This window comes from Rana temporaria, chromosome 1 (assembly GCF_905171775.1).
Source record: "Rana temporaria chromosome 1, aRanTem1.1, whole genome shotgun sequence".
NCBI lineage: Eukaryota > Metazoa > Chordata > Amphibia > Anura > Ranidae > Rana > Rana temporaria.
Genome location: NC_053489.1, coordinates 191,205,603 through 191,220,390, shown reverse-complemented (window position 1 = coordinate 191,220,390; position 14,788 = coordinate 191,205,603). Strand labels below are relative to the sequence as shown.

At 43.6% G+C, this 14,788-nt stretch overlaps 1 protein-coding gene across 3 annotated transcripts in view; it reads right to left on the bottom strand.

The window, feature by feature from the left end:
- GLT1D1 (glycosyltransferase 1 domain containing 1) overlaps nucleotides 1-14,788 on the bottom strand; it is a 200,049-nt gene that overhangs the window by 88,684 nt on the left and 96,577 nt on the right. For 2 of the 3 annotated variants that reach the window (XM_040347374.1, XM_040347369.1), the window contains exons 8-9: nucleotides 8,984-9,070; nucleotides 2,719-2,768 (exon numbers count right to left, since the gene is read on the bottom strand). In XM_040347374.1, the coding sequence (XP_040203308.1) occupies nucleotides 2,719-2,768; nucleotides 8,984-9,070 (137 nt within the window). The remainder of the gene's footprint in view (nucleotides 1-2,718; nucleotides 2,769-8,983; nucleotides 9,071-14,788) is intronic. The other variant, XM_040347371.1, reaches the window with a different exon arrangement.

Sequence of the window (14,788 nt, the reverse complement as noted above, 5' to 3'; positions counted from 1 at the left end):
TTAGGATTTCATATCCACTGTTTGATTGATTACTAAGAAGCGCTGCTATATTAATTTTTTTGTCCAGCAGGACGATGCTCCACTCGTCCCAGCCTGAGGATTATATGTGCTTCTTTATATATTATTTCTCCACACCATACCCATGTTTATCTACCGTATTTTCCGGCGTATAAGACGACTTTTTGGATGCAAAAAAATGCATCCAAAGTCGGGGGTCGTCTTATACGCCAGGTACGGTCTCCGTGCAGCTGCGATCGTCATCATTTCAAAGCTGCGCGCCGTCTTCTCAGCGCGTCCTCGCTGCCCTGTGATAGGCGGAACAGAAATCTTCCCAGCAGCGCCTCTGTATCTGTTTTCCGCCTATCACGGATGCCTTCTCATCCTCGGACGAGATGAGAAGGCATCCGTGATTGGCGGAACATAGAACAGAGGCGCTACTGGGAAAATTTGTGTTCTGCCAATCACAGGACACGCTGAGAAGACGGCGCGCGGCTTTGAAATCATGGACGCTCGCAGCAGACGGAGTCCCCGGCCTGCAAAACGTGAGTGATGGCACAGTGGGGGGGAAAGTGGGGGCATGTAATGTGATGGCATGCAATGTGATGGCACTGTGGGGGCATGCAATGTGATGGCACTGTGGGGGCATGCAATGTGATGGCACTGTGGGGGCATGCAATGTGATGGCACTGTGGGGGCATGCAATGTGATGGCACTGTGGGGGAAAGTAATGTGATGGCACTGTGGGGGCATTTAATGTGATGGCACTGTGGGGGCATTTAATGTGATGGCACTGTGGGGGCATGTAATGTGATGGCACTGTGGGGGCATGTAATGTGATGGCACTGTGGGGGCATGTAATGTGATGGCACTGTGGGGGCAAGTACTGTAATGGCACAGTGGGGGCATGTAATGGCAAAGTGGGGGCATGTAATGGCACAGTGGGGGCATGTAATGGCACAGTGGGGGCATGTAATGGCACAGTGGGGGCATGTAATGGCACAGTGGGGCATGTAATGGCACAGTGGGGCTGGGAAAAAAAGGGGGTAGTCTTATACAGTGAGTATATCCCAAAACCAACATTTTTCCTGGAAAATTAGGGGGTCGTCTTATACGCCGAGTCGTCTTATAAGCCGGAAAATACGGTATATCTATTTTTATTTTTACCCTTTCTTGTTTATTATGGCCCATTACATTATTATATATAAGGACATGTGAGCCGTCATTTCAGTGACTTCCAAGCCGTGGCGTCCTATTTTAGTGACACTCTCTGCTATGCATTCTAATGAATGGGCAGAATCAGTGTTATGTATTGGACTCCAATAAAATGGCCACGGCATTATTTCCGGTCGCTTGGATACTTAAACAACACCACAACCGCCAATCGGATTCCCCAGATGAAGACACGTGACACGTGTCGTAACGCGTAGGGATTGGACGGGAAGACGTACACCTGGAGTGACGTATACAGGCGCTTGAAACGCCGCTCGTTTTAAAAAAGTTTCTTTGCTGTAATCTGTCAGATCGCATGTAAGCGCAGTTTTTTCCTTCTATTAAACATTTCCGGTGCTTACTACTTCACGATTGGAGTCCCCTCCTTTGTCTTTGTGTTTCCCCTGCTTTCCTCCTGGACATACCCATTATCTGGATATACTGAGGACCTGGCCATGGATATCTAAGGAGGATTGGTGGAGCCTGTATACGGAGGACCGGGAGTGACACCTATAGTGGAGGCATTTTATTATCTACGCGGAGGTAAGAGTCCCGGGAGCCCAGGGAGGGATTATTACACTCGTCTGGCAACACTCATATTGGATTGCTTTGAGATCACATCAGTTACATTTCTCTGGCAGCTTATATGAACATTAGCACTTGATTATCACCATTAACATAGTTTTCATCCTACTTTGGACATTTATCATGGTTATTGACCTTATCTCGGTGACCCTTATTGCATTGTAATTTATTTTTACTTTGAAGTTTGGACATTTATATTTATTTATATTTTGCACTTGATTTATTGAGCGTTTATTTGCTCTCTTCCACGTCTTCACAGATTGGTATTTTATTTATTTATTTTTCACCGTGTCTGCGTGTTAGGGTGCGCAGAACCCCACTTTATTGCATCTATATATTTTGTGTACTGTAAACACTTTAGGTTTTGCAGCATCTATTGCTATATATTTTGTTTAGGGTTTTTACATTGAGGATCTATATTAGCGCAAAAGCACTGTCACTTTACGTACACACGACCGGATCTATCTGCTGGAACTGATCCGCGGATCAATCCCAGCGTATAGATCTGGTCGTGTGTACGGGGCCTTAGAGTGTTTTTACAGCTGAAAAACGTCTCTCAGAACCCACTAGTTTGAGTGTTTTTTTATTGCTCAAAAACGCCACTGCCCAAAACTGCTGATAACAGTCTTTGTGTGCATGGACACATAGGATAACATGATGGAGAGTTTAATGACTTTAGAAAAAAATGTCTGCTGCCAAAAACAGCTGCTGTAAAAACGTCCAGTGTGCATGAGGCCTTAGCCTGTCCCTGACCCAACCCTACTAATCATTCCCAGCAAAAAAGGTAAACAGCCAAACAGATAAAAACCACTAAAGAATCAATACAAAAAAAAGTATTCGCAGTAAAAACAATAAAATTATATTAAAATATATGCTATAATAGATTAGTAATTATCTAAAAAATAAATGTAAAGATGTACTTACCATTGGTCCAATAATAGCCAAGTGAACAGTTGGTTCCCTTTTATGCCACTCTAGGATAAAGGATTTGCATTAGATTGGTACTAAATGATTTAATGTGATTTTAATATAATGTGCATGGAGCGGAAGCATCTAGAATTAGTAAAGCTTACAGCGAGTTGCTATGATTGCAATTTAATTAACAGCAGAATATCATCAAGAGAACGGTTATTCAGATTAGGCAAATATTTGTGCAGCCAAGCATGTTACTGCTGCTTAGGGGCAGCGAGTACAGCATGCACTTTTAATATTTAATGCTCTTGTAACACAGAGGTAACGGATGCTGAAATTTCTCAATCTTACTAGCAGCGTGTACAGGGGAAAAAAACGGATGTGAACCCTAAGGCATTTTCCCTGAATGAATGGCTCCTAAAATGGGACCTGATCTTTCACTAAATCATAATAAGGAAAAAAATAAACATAACGAGAGCATTTAATGCAGTCATATTTTTATGAAAGAAATAACTTAAACCCCTGGTGCCCAACCTGCATCCCAGGGCTACATTTAGTCCTCTGGCACTTATTGTGCAGCCATCAGAGTCTCCTCAGGCAACTGAAAAAAATATATTTTCTTTACACTGTCTTCTGGTAGATAATGTTTTTTGCTAATACGCTAAAGTTATTGCTTTTACACGCTTACCTTTTTCTGTGCTGCTTATCCCCTTTTTCCTTTAGACCCCTTTCACACTGGGGCGTTTTGCGAGCGTTATTCAAGCGTTTTTCGTGCGTTATTCGAGCGTTATTCGAGAGAAAGCCTCATCTGCAATCCCAATGTGAAAGCCGGAGTGCTTTCACAGCCCTTTCACACTGCCAGCGCCCGAAAAACGCTGGTAAAGCACCACTAAGACCCTAAAGTTTTAGGGCGTTTTTGCAGTGCCTAAGTGTGAAAGAGCAAGGCGATTTTACAGCGCTTTTCAATTCATTTCAATGGAGAGGGGCGTTTTTTGGAGCGTTTTTTTTTTCAGCGCCCAAAAGCTGCTCCAAAGATGCTGCTTGCAGGACTTTTCTCAACGCCCCGCCAGTGCAATGCCTCAGTGTGAAAGGGTAAGGCATTTTTACAGCGATTTCAATTCATTTCAATGGAGAGGGGCGTTTTTGGAGCGTTTTTTTTCAGTGCCCAAAAGCTGCTCCAAAGATGCTGCTTGCAGGACTTTTCTCAACGCCCCGCCAGTGCAATGCCTCAGTGTATAAGGGTAAGGCATTTTTACAGCGATTTCAATTCATTTCAATGGAGAGGGGCGTTTTTGGAGCGTTTTTTTTCAGCGCCCAAAAGCTGCTCCAAAGATGCTGCTTGCAGGACTTTTCTCAACGCCCCGCCAGTGCAATGCCTCAGTGTGAAAGGGTAAGGCATTTTTACAGCGATTTCAATTCATTTCAATGGAGAGGGGCATTTTTGGAGTGTTTTTTTCAGTGCCCAAAAGCTGCTCCAAAGATGCTGGTTAGGATGAAGGAAAAAAGCTGGGACAGCCGCACTCCAAAAAAACTCCTCCTTTAATTAAAAATCACAAAATACATGCCACAGCAAAAAACAGCACAAGTTTTGTGCTGTTTTTTGCTGTGGCATGTATTTTGTGATTTTTAATTAAAGGAGGAGTTTTTTTGGAGTGCGGCTGTCCCAGCTTTTTTCCTTCATCCTAACCTGCATTTTGATTGCACTGCCTGCACCCTTGGCTCGGACCACAGGAATCAGATTACCTGGTTCTCTTTGAGCGGTTACCCACTCTCCCATTGCTCCAAAGATGCTGCTTGCAGGACTCAGTGTGAAGGGGTCCATTGAGATGCACGGAGAGCGTTTTATGAGCGTTTTAATAGCGCTATTTTTAACGCTAAAACGCTGTAAAAACGCTTCAGTGTGAAAGGGGTCTTAAACTTTTATAAATGATCTTGCTGTGATGCAAGTCATTTTAAAGTGGGCTACATAGATCACAACTGTGGAAACACTGATTTTGAAAACATGATGTAACAGCAACGATCGCTAAAAGTCTCACATATTCAGGCTAATTTACTAAGGCTTTGCGTACATGGGCAATGTTAACAGTAGGTGGTTGACCTGCATGTTTACTGTCAACCCCAACACCCCCCTGCCCCCCTTCCTTTCAGCCACAAGTTAATACGGCTATGAGCCATGCTAGTACACACTGCTGCAGGTCACGTTCGTTTGGTAGACAGTACTGCCACCAAATGTGACCCTTTCAAGTGAATGGGAGTGCACTGCAATTGTCCTAGAACCTTGTATAATGCAAGTGGTTTTGGCACAATGCTTCAGGCTTTCAAGAGTTAAAGCAGACATCTAGAAAGTGACAATTTGCCTCTGAGGCTCCTAACAAATACCTCTGAAAAATGATCTACCATGCCGAACATCTCCTATTTGTTATGCCTAACCCTATTTCGGCCCTCCCTGCCCTTCTGCATCTTTCCCATCAATGCAGAGAGCTTTCCAATTTCACAGCCAACTATAATAGGTTTGAAGCCCTGAATATCTCCATCACAGAGACTTTGGTCTAGTGGGCTCAATACCTAGGAGTCAGGCTTACACCTGACCCCTCTGATCTCTATGATGCCAATTTTCACTCTTTATTAGGAAAAATCAGAACTGACTTAAACAACTGGCAACCAATTGTACTGATCTGGTTCGGGAGATGCAATGCGTTCAAAGTGACCATCCTCCCTCGGCTCCTTTACCTTATCCAGGAACTTTCTATACATATACCCTAAGCATACCTGTACTTTACTCAACTTTGTGCTTTGCTACAGTCCTACATATGGGGCATATAGGTTCTCTCTACTGACCCTACATAAATCAAATGTGGGTACTGGCCTCCCAAACATTGATAAATATTATAAGGCCTTACACATACAGTTACATGGTGTACCTATCAGACCCTTAAACCTATATAGAACAAGAATGTTCCTCTGTCCCCCTCTCTCTCCTCCCTTGACTCCCCCCCCCCCGTCTCCCCTTTGCGTGACAAGCCGTTAAACGCCTCCCAACCATTGGAATCACACTGCCAAACAGACCTATTTTACCACACTCATTAACGCCCTCTCACGCAGTTCCATTCAGCTCTTTACTACCCTTTAACTCTACTTTTTCCTCAACTTCCTTAACCCAATAACACACTAAGGGCCTAATCCTCAAAAACCCGGCGCAACGTAACTTTTGGCATTTAAGTTACACCGCTGCAAAATCTCTACCTAAGTGCCCGATCCACAAAGCACTAACCTAGAAATTTTGAGCGGTGTAACTTAAATCCGTCCGGCACAAGGCGTTCCTAATTTAATGGGGCGAGTCCCATTTAAATTAGGCGCGCTCCCGCGCCGGACATACTGCGCATGCTCCCGACGTCATTTTCCCGACGTGCTTTGCACGGTTTTACGTTGCGCCGGGTTTTGAGAATCGCGACGGGCGTAAAAAAAAAAAAAACGAGTTGCGGCGGGAAAAAAAAAAAAAGACAGCGACGCGGGATAGAAGGGTCTACTTTTACAAGGTGTAAACAGTTTAGGCCTTGTAAAAGCAGCCCTAATATTGCGACGGCAAACTAATACTTACGGAGAAAAAACTAAGCTGAAAAGCTTCGTGGATCTCCGTAAGTGCTAATTTGCATACCCGAAGCGGCATTTCGACGAGAAATGCCCCCAGCGGCGGCTGCGGTACTGCATCCTAAGATCCGACGGTGTAAGTCCCTTACACATGTCGGATCTTCTGCCCATCTATGTGAAACTGATTCTGTGGATCAGTTCCATAGATAGAAACAGGGATACGACGGCGTATCAGTAGATACGCCGGCGTATCCCTTTTGTGGATTACCCCCTAATTTCTTAGGAAATTGACAAGCATTTAAAAATAAAATTCATGATGAGCTATCCATTGTACAGATATCTTTCCCACCTAACACTCCATGTCCACCTGCACATTCAATATGTGCCTCCTTAAACCCTGTTACCATAGAGAAGGTTGCTTAACTTTTTTTTTTTATGTCCACCTAACCACCCGGCCCTGCTTCCTGTTCCCACTAAACATCCATTGGTCATCCCATACTTAATGTAGTTGACCACCCCCTCCTCCTCAAAAAACGTAATTCTCTGGGCCTCTGTGACTTTTTGCTGGTTCTCCACTTACTTTTATCACAGGTATTATCTGCAAGTGATCGGCCCTGGGTGCAGACTGACTGCATCCAGGGACGATCACTCAAAAGGTAATCGCTGCATTAACAATCACATAAGAGCCACTACGATTAGCTGCAAGAGCTGTCAGCTTCTCATTGCTTTTAATAGGGTTGCCTCCCACAAGTAATCGATGTGAACTCCTGCATATGAACAACCAATCCCCCCTGGTCGGGGGTGCACCCCCCCCCCAATATAAGTTTCGGATGGGCAGCACTCCTATGGGCAGCGGGGTGATGTCTTCTCCTCCTCTGCATTGTGCATCTCCTCCTCCTAGACATCCAATAAGATTGTCTGTCCTTTCAGCCAATCAGGTGACAGCTCTCTAGACCTACTTCCTGATTGGCCAGGAGGAGGATCAGTGTGAGAATAGCGAATATTCATTCGCTATTCTCACACCACTGGGTGGGCTCAGAGCACAGTGCTCTGCACCCTGAGTCCACCCTTTTTTCAAGCCTATTAGAGCCTCTGGTCCCCTTACTGGAATACATGCATCCGACACCCTGCATGTAAATTAGGGGGCAGGACGCATGGATAGGGGCACCTTGCGCCTGAAATGGCAGCCCCCTGCATGTCACACTGCCAAGCAGGGACAATGTAGCTCAGGGTAGCTCAGGGTACAAGGCTCGCATAATCACGAACTAGCTGCTGGTAGTTAATGCTGATGGCATGGGCATGCATGGCTTCCAGTGGCACTGGGTCATTGGTGTTTATTGATGATGTGACAGAAGACAGAAGCAGCCGGATGAATTCTGCAGTGTTTAGAGATATACTGTTAGCCCAGATTCAGCCAAATGTAGCAAAGTTAATTGGACGGCACTTCACAGTACAGATGGACAATGATCCAAAACACACTGCAAAAGCAACCATGAGGCTTTTTAAAGAAAAGAAGTGAAATATTTTGCACTGGCCGAATTAATCACCTGATGTCAACCCAATTGAGCATGCATTTCACTTGCTGAAGGCAAAACTAAAGGCAGGAAGACCCATAAACAAAGAACAACTGAAGACAGCTGCAGGTAGAGCCTTATGCCACATATACACGACCGCTTTTAATGTCATGGAAAACACATTTTTTTCTCAACGTGATTCTTGTCAAGCCTGCCTTGCATACACACGATCGTAAAAAAAAATGCTTGAGCATCATTATAAAGGGGAAGTTCCATTCGGATGGCGCAACCATTTAGGCTGCTTTTGCTAATTTTGTGTTAGTAAAAGTTTGGTGAGAGACGATTCGCGCTTTTCAGACTTTGTGCTTTTCAGTCTGTTACAGCGTGATGAATGTGCTATCTCCATTACAAACGCTAGTTTTACCAGAATGAGTGCTCCAGTCTTATAACTTGCTTCTGAGCATGCACGTTTTTTTTCCGTCATTAAAGCCTACACACAACCATTTTTCACGATGAGAAAAATTAGAGCATGTTCACAATTTTCAATGGCCATTTTTCACGACGAGAAAAATGCTCTGGAGCCCACACATGATCGTTTTTAATGACCAATTTAAAAAATTGCACTTTTCTCATCATGAAAAACGGTCGTGTGTACGCGGCATTAGGCTCTAGGTTAGGCAAAGCATCAGAAAGGAGGAAACCCAGTCTTTGGTAATGTCCATGGGTTCCAGACTTCAGGCACTCATTGCCAGTAAAAGATTCTCAACGAAATATAAAAAATTAACATTTTATTTATGATTATATTCATTTGTCCAATTACATTTGAGCCCCTGAAAATGGGGGGACTGTGTATAAAAATGGTTGCAGTTCCTAAAATTTGTACTTGATATTAATGTTCAACCCCTTGAAATAAAGCTGAAAGTCTGCATTTCAAATTCATTTGGATTGTTTTGTTTTAATTTTAATTTGGTGGCATAGAGAGCCAAAAGTAATTGTGCCCGTGTCCAAATATATATGGACATGTAGGGAAATCTTGAATGAACAAAAAAAAAAAAATCTTGAAAGCAGGAAAAATTACTAGCAAACATGATTACATTTTCTCAATAGAGAAAAGGCGTGCATTCTTCTAGGACACAAGCAAAAACTAGAGGCATGGTGGGAGTGGGAATATATACCAGGCCGATCTGTGTTTTTTTGGTTAACCAGTATCAATATCATCCACTCGGTGGCAGTATAAAACAACAGTCTCTGGATCCTGTGTCCTTCAATAAATGAGAAAGAAATAGTGTTACCTTCTGAAGTAACTGTGTCGGCCCACTTCGAAAAGGATGTATAGACTTGTGAAGTGGGCCAACATATTTTTTCAGAAAAAATACAACACAATTTCCTTCTTTAACCACTTGTCCACCGGGCCTATTTTGGCACTTCTCTCCTTCATGTAAAAATCACATTTTTTTTGCTAGAAAATTAATCAGAACCCCCAAACATTATATATTTTTTTTAGCAGACACCCTAGGGAATAAAATGGCGGTCATTGCAACTTTTTTTCTCGCACGGTATTTGCGCAATCATTTTTCAAACGCCTTTTTTTGGGGAAAAAAAACGGTTTCATGAATAAAAAAAAAAAAGTAAAGTTAGCCCAATTTTTTTGTATAATGTGAAAGATGATGTTACGCCGAGTAAATAGATACCTAACTTGTCATGCTTTAAAATTGTGCACACTCATGGAATGGCGCCAAACTTTGGTACTTAAAAATCTCCATAGGTGACGCTTTAACATTTCTTACAGGTTACTATTTTCGAGTTACAGAGGAGGTCTAGTGCTAGAATTGTTGCACACGCTGTAACGTACTCGACGATACCTCACATGTGGGGTTTGAACGGTGTTTACATATGTGGGCGGGACTTGCATGTGTTCGCTTCTGCACGCGAGATAACGGGGACAGGGGTGATTCGAAAAAAAATATATATTTTTTTATTTTTACACTTTTTTTTTCACTTTTATTCGTAATCAGTGTGACAGGTCCTCTTTATGGAGAGATGTGGGGTCAATAAGACCCCATATCTCTCCTCCAGATTTACATGCATGAAATCGGTGAAAAAAAATTCACCGATCACATGCCGACAGCCGCGATTGCGGCTTTGTTTACTTCCGATAACGGGCGTGATGTCATAACGTCACGCCCGGGCCTCCGACGGTCATAGAGATGACTGGTGACCCATCTCTATGCTTTCCAGGCAGCGCTGACCGATTCGCTCTCCGGGCCCCCGATGGCACGGGAGAGCCCAGAGAAGCAGCAGATGGCGGCGGGAGAGGGGGGGGGCATCCCCTCCCGCTGCTTATAAGAATGATCAAGCCACTTTGATCGTTCTTATCGTGCACGGAATCGGCGGCTGAAGACGGCGATATCTGAGTGATGCCTGTAGCTGCAGGCATCATTCAGATATCACCGCACAAAGTTGAGGACGTCATATGATGTCCTCCCGTGGACAAGTGGTTAAAAAAAAGATCAACACCCTTCTTAGGTCTCCTGGTGTTTCTTTGTATCATCTGTTCAAGTCTACTGTCCACAGTGCAAGTATGTATTTTAAAGCAAACTGTTTTTTTTTTTAAGCCTGTTTCTGTTCTCTGTATGAAAAAAAGTTTAGTAAAAAAAAAAAACTTTACGATGAAAAAATCTTCCAATGTTTATGATTTTTCATTCTATACATGCATATTACAGCTTTCTACCAGCTTGTCACCAGAGCAAAGAAAAAAATAACTCATTACTTCTCAACAGGTGCAAAAGATAATTAAATTATCATTACAATCAAAACTTTAGATAATGTGAATTTTGTTGTGCTCAATTTTACATAAACTAGATTTTATTTTTCAGGTTTACAGATGGCAACAGTACACAAATCAATACTGGAAGCACCCTTTGTATTTTTTATGAATTATGCAACATGTGCAATATAAGATTAGTTGTTATTATTCAGTGCAGAAAAGTTAAATCATTCACTGAATTGCTAACACTGGTTCAAAACTCTGCAACTATGTTGACGTCAGGATATTTATTGTGCTCACATTATACATAAAACCATTTATACAAGCCACAGCTCCACCGCTAACCACAACATTTACAGCACTTTTGCTGTGTTGTGGCTACATGACTCCCATGCGCATGCGCAGGAGTGATGCTGCTGTGGCCCAACTATTTAGGCAGCCAAAGGGACAGATCCCTTAGGCCCCTTTCAGACTGGGGTGGGAGCTGCGGCGGCGCTATACCGCCGGAATTGCCGCGGGTATTAACCACCGCTAGCGGCCGATAAAGAGTTAATACCGCCCGCAATGCGCCTCTATAGAGGCGCATTGCGGGCGGTATTGCCGCGGTTTCCCATTGTTTTCAATGGGAAGGAGCGGTGAAGGAGCGGTATACATGCCGCTCCTCTCACCGCTCCAAAGATGCTGCTGACAGGAGATTTTTTTGTCTCCCGCCAGCGCATCGCCTCAGTGTGAAAGCCCTCGGGCTTTCACATTGAGTGTGCAGTGAAGGAGTTTTTCAGGCGCGATAGCAGCGCTATTTTTAGCGCTGTACCGCCTGAAAAACTCCTCAATGTGAAAGGGGCCTAAGGAAGACTGGGCAAAGTTGCAAGCACCGGGGAATGCGAGGGTTCAGTTACAGCACAGCGCTGGAGGGCTGCATTTGACAGACAAGTCTGTAATAATGAGCTAGTATGCGGTGCGTACTAGCACATTATGGCATAATGCTGCAGAGGTTTTTGTTTTTTTACATTTTCGTTGGCAGAGTTGACTACAACTTTTAAAGAAAAACATAGATAGAGCATCATATTGGACCTAAATAGTGTTGCCAACATTCCTAGGGTAAATCGAAAGAAGATGAACCCCCAAAAAATTGGGACTTTAAAGGCAACCACAAAATAAATAAAGATTTTATTCTCAAATTATACAAATATACATAAAAGTAACATTAAAAGCATGAATGATATGATAATATGTGGGTTCACAAACAGAGGTCCAGAGGTCCGACGCGTTTCGGGGCGCTGTCCGTCCCTTCGTCAGGGGCTTATTTCCAGACGGGATCACACTGTACAATATAAATTAACTACTTGAGACCCGCGCTATAGACAAAAGACATCCACAGCGCGGCTCTCAAGTGGCGAGTGGACATCTTTAGACGTCCTTTTATGTGTATTACCCGCGTGCGCCACTGGGGGGTGCGCAGCAGGTAAACACTGTCCCGGCGCATCGCCGAATAGCCAATGCGTGTACCTGGCGGCCGCGATGTCCGCCGGGTACACGTGATCGTCGGTAACACAGCAGGGATGTGGAGCTCTGTGTGTAAACACAGAGCTCCACGTGCTGTGAGGGAGAGAGGAGACCGATCTGTGTCCCTTGTACATAGGGACACAGCATCGGTCACCTCCCCCAGTCACCCCCCTCCCCCCACACAGTTAGAACACACCCAGAATACACATTTAACCCCTTCCTCACCCCCTAGTGTTAACCCACTCCCTGCCAGTCACATTTATACAGTAATTAGTGTATTTTTATAGCACTGATCGCTATATAAATGTGAATGGTCCCAAATTTGTGTCCAAAAGGGTCCGATACGTCCGCCGCAATATCGCAGTCTCAATTAAAATCGCAGATCGCCACCATTACTAGTAAAAAAAAAAAATAATAAAAAAAAATCATAATTCTGTTCCCCATTTTGTAGGTGCTATAACTTTTGCGCAAACCAGTCGCTTATTGCGATTTTTTTTTTTTTACAAAAATACGTCGAAAAATACGTATCGGCCTTAACTGAGAAAAAAAATTGTTTTTTTTTAAAAAAAATTGGGATATTTATTATAGCAACAAGTAAAAAATATATATATTTTTTTTTTAAATGTCGCTCTTTTTTTGTTTATAGCGCAAAAAATAAAAACCGCAGAGGTGATCAAATACCACCAAAAGAAAGCTCTATTTGTGGGGGAAATAAGGACATAAATTTTGTTTGGGAGCCACGTCGCACGACCGCGCAAATGTCAGTTAAAGCGACGCAGTGCCGGAAGCTGAAATTTCACCTGGGCACGAAGGGGGTTTATGTGCCCAGTAAGCAAGTGGTTAAATCCTTTAGAAAGACATAAATACATTTAACATTTGGTTATCTATACAAAATAATAACAGTGACATAGTAAACACACATAACAGGGAACATACCCAAACATACCATTGTGAGAATTCACGGTCGGGCAGGCGTACCCCCAAGAGAAGCACAGATGTACCTCCTACGTCCAAAGGACACAGGTGAGAAGGATCCCCAACAATCTCAACAGGTCCAAAGGTACATTGACAGAGTACGGACACAGCAGCCACGCAAATTGCCGTCCTTAAAGCTTTAATTAAAAAGATATATGTGTATGTATAGAACAAAGTAACTGTCCCTTTAAAAAGATAATTGCACACCATCATACCTAGTTGCCAAGCCACTCAGATGACCCTAGGGACTGTGTGAACTAGTCAGGACACTTGCGTAGACAGCTCTCCCAGATCTTCCGACCGTGAATTCTCACAATGATATGTTTGGGTATGTTCCCTGTTATGTGTGTTTACTTTATGCCACTGTTACTCTTTTTGTATAGATAACCGAATTTTCAATGTATATATGTCTTTCTAAATGATTTAATTTATATTGTACAGTGTGATCCTGTCTGGAAATAATCCCATGACGAAGGAACGAACAGCGTCCCGAAACGTGTCGGCCCTCTGCACCTCTGTTTGGGAACCCACGTATTATCATAACGTTCATGCTTTTAATGTTACTTTTATGTATATTTGTATAATTTGAGAATAAAATCTTTATTTATTTATTTTGTGGTTGCCTTTAAAGTCCCAATTTTTGGGGGGTTCATCTTCTTTCGACCACTTTAAAAGATTATGGGTTTATAGCAGCCTATAAATGTGAGTTTCTTCTGGGCCAGGCAGCCAGTGAAGGGCACCAGAAGGGCTGTTGGGGAGTGAGGAAAGTTGGTTTGGAATATGATGACGCATGTTCCACCACTGCATGAGGAAAGAAAACTGCAGCAGGAGGACCACCAGCCTATTGACAAAATAGAGAAGACTGGCCGCACACCATTGCTGTAGATACTAAATCCTTTATTCCATAATCAGATGAAGACAACACAAAGAACACAGAGTATGCTGTGGCTGGTTGTTCTCATATGACTTCAAACAATTGCATAAGAACTACAAGCCACAGCATAATCTGTCTTCTTTATGCTGTCTTCATCTGATTATGGAATAAAGGACTTGGCATCTACAGCAATTTTGTGCTGCCAATTGTCTCTATTTTGCTGTGTGACAGTGGTGAGCAGTGGTATGGCAGCCATGGCAAGTGCCGTGAGTGAGTGAGAAACTTATATAGCGCAACACATGCGTACTGAATCGCCTCTGGGCGCTTGGGAAGGGGGGGCGGCAAAAAGCCACCCCCCACATGAAAAAAAAACACCTGTCCTGCTGTGGCCACCTCCCGCACTAATGTAGCTCCCGGCATCGCGGCCGGCCTGCTGAAGCATGGCGCCGGCACAGCAATTGCTAATATTGCTACTTGGCCTGGGGAGGGGAGTGACAGCTGCCCCCATGATAGCTGATGACTGGCCATTAATGGCACAGTGGCTGCGTTTGATTGGCACAGTGGCTGCAATTGATTTTTTTTTTCAGTTTGTTTGCGCCCCCCCCCTCCAAAATTTTCAGCACTAGCCGCCAGTGGTCCCCAGTGTGCCTCTCTGTCCTCGTCGCACTGCGTCCCTTTCTGTCCCTGGTAATCTGAAAGGTTTCAAATGTTTCGACAGGGGCGCAGTTTCAGTGCTTGCCATAGGCGCCATTTTTACTAGATACGCCTCTGGTGGTGAGCACCCACTATTATTATTATTATTATCATACAGGATTTATATAGCGCCAACAGCTTGCGCAGCGCTTTACAACATCAGGGAAG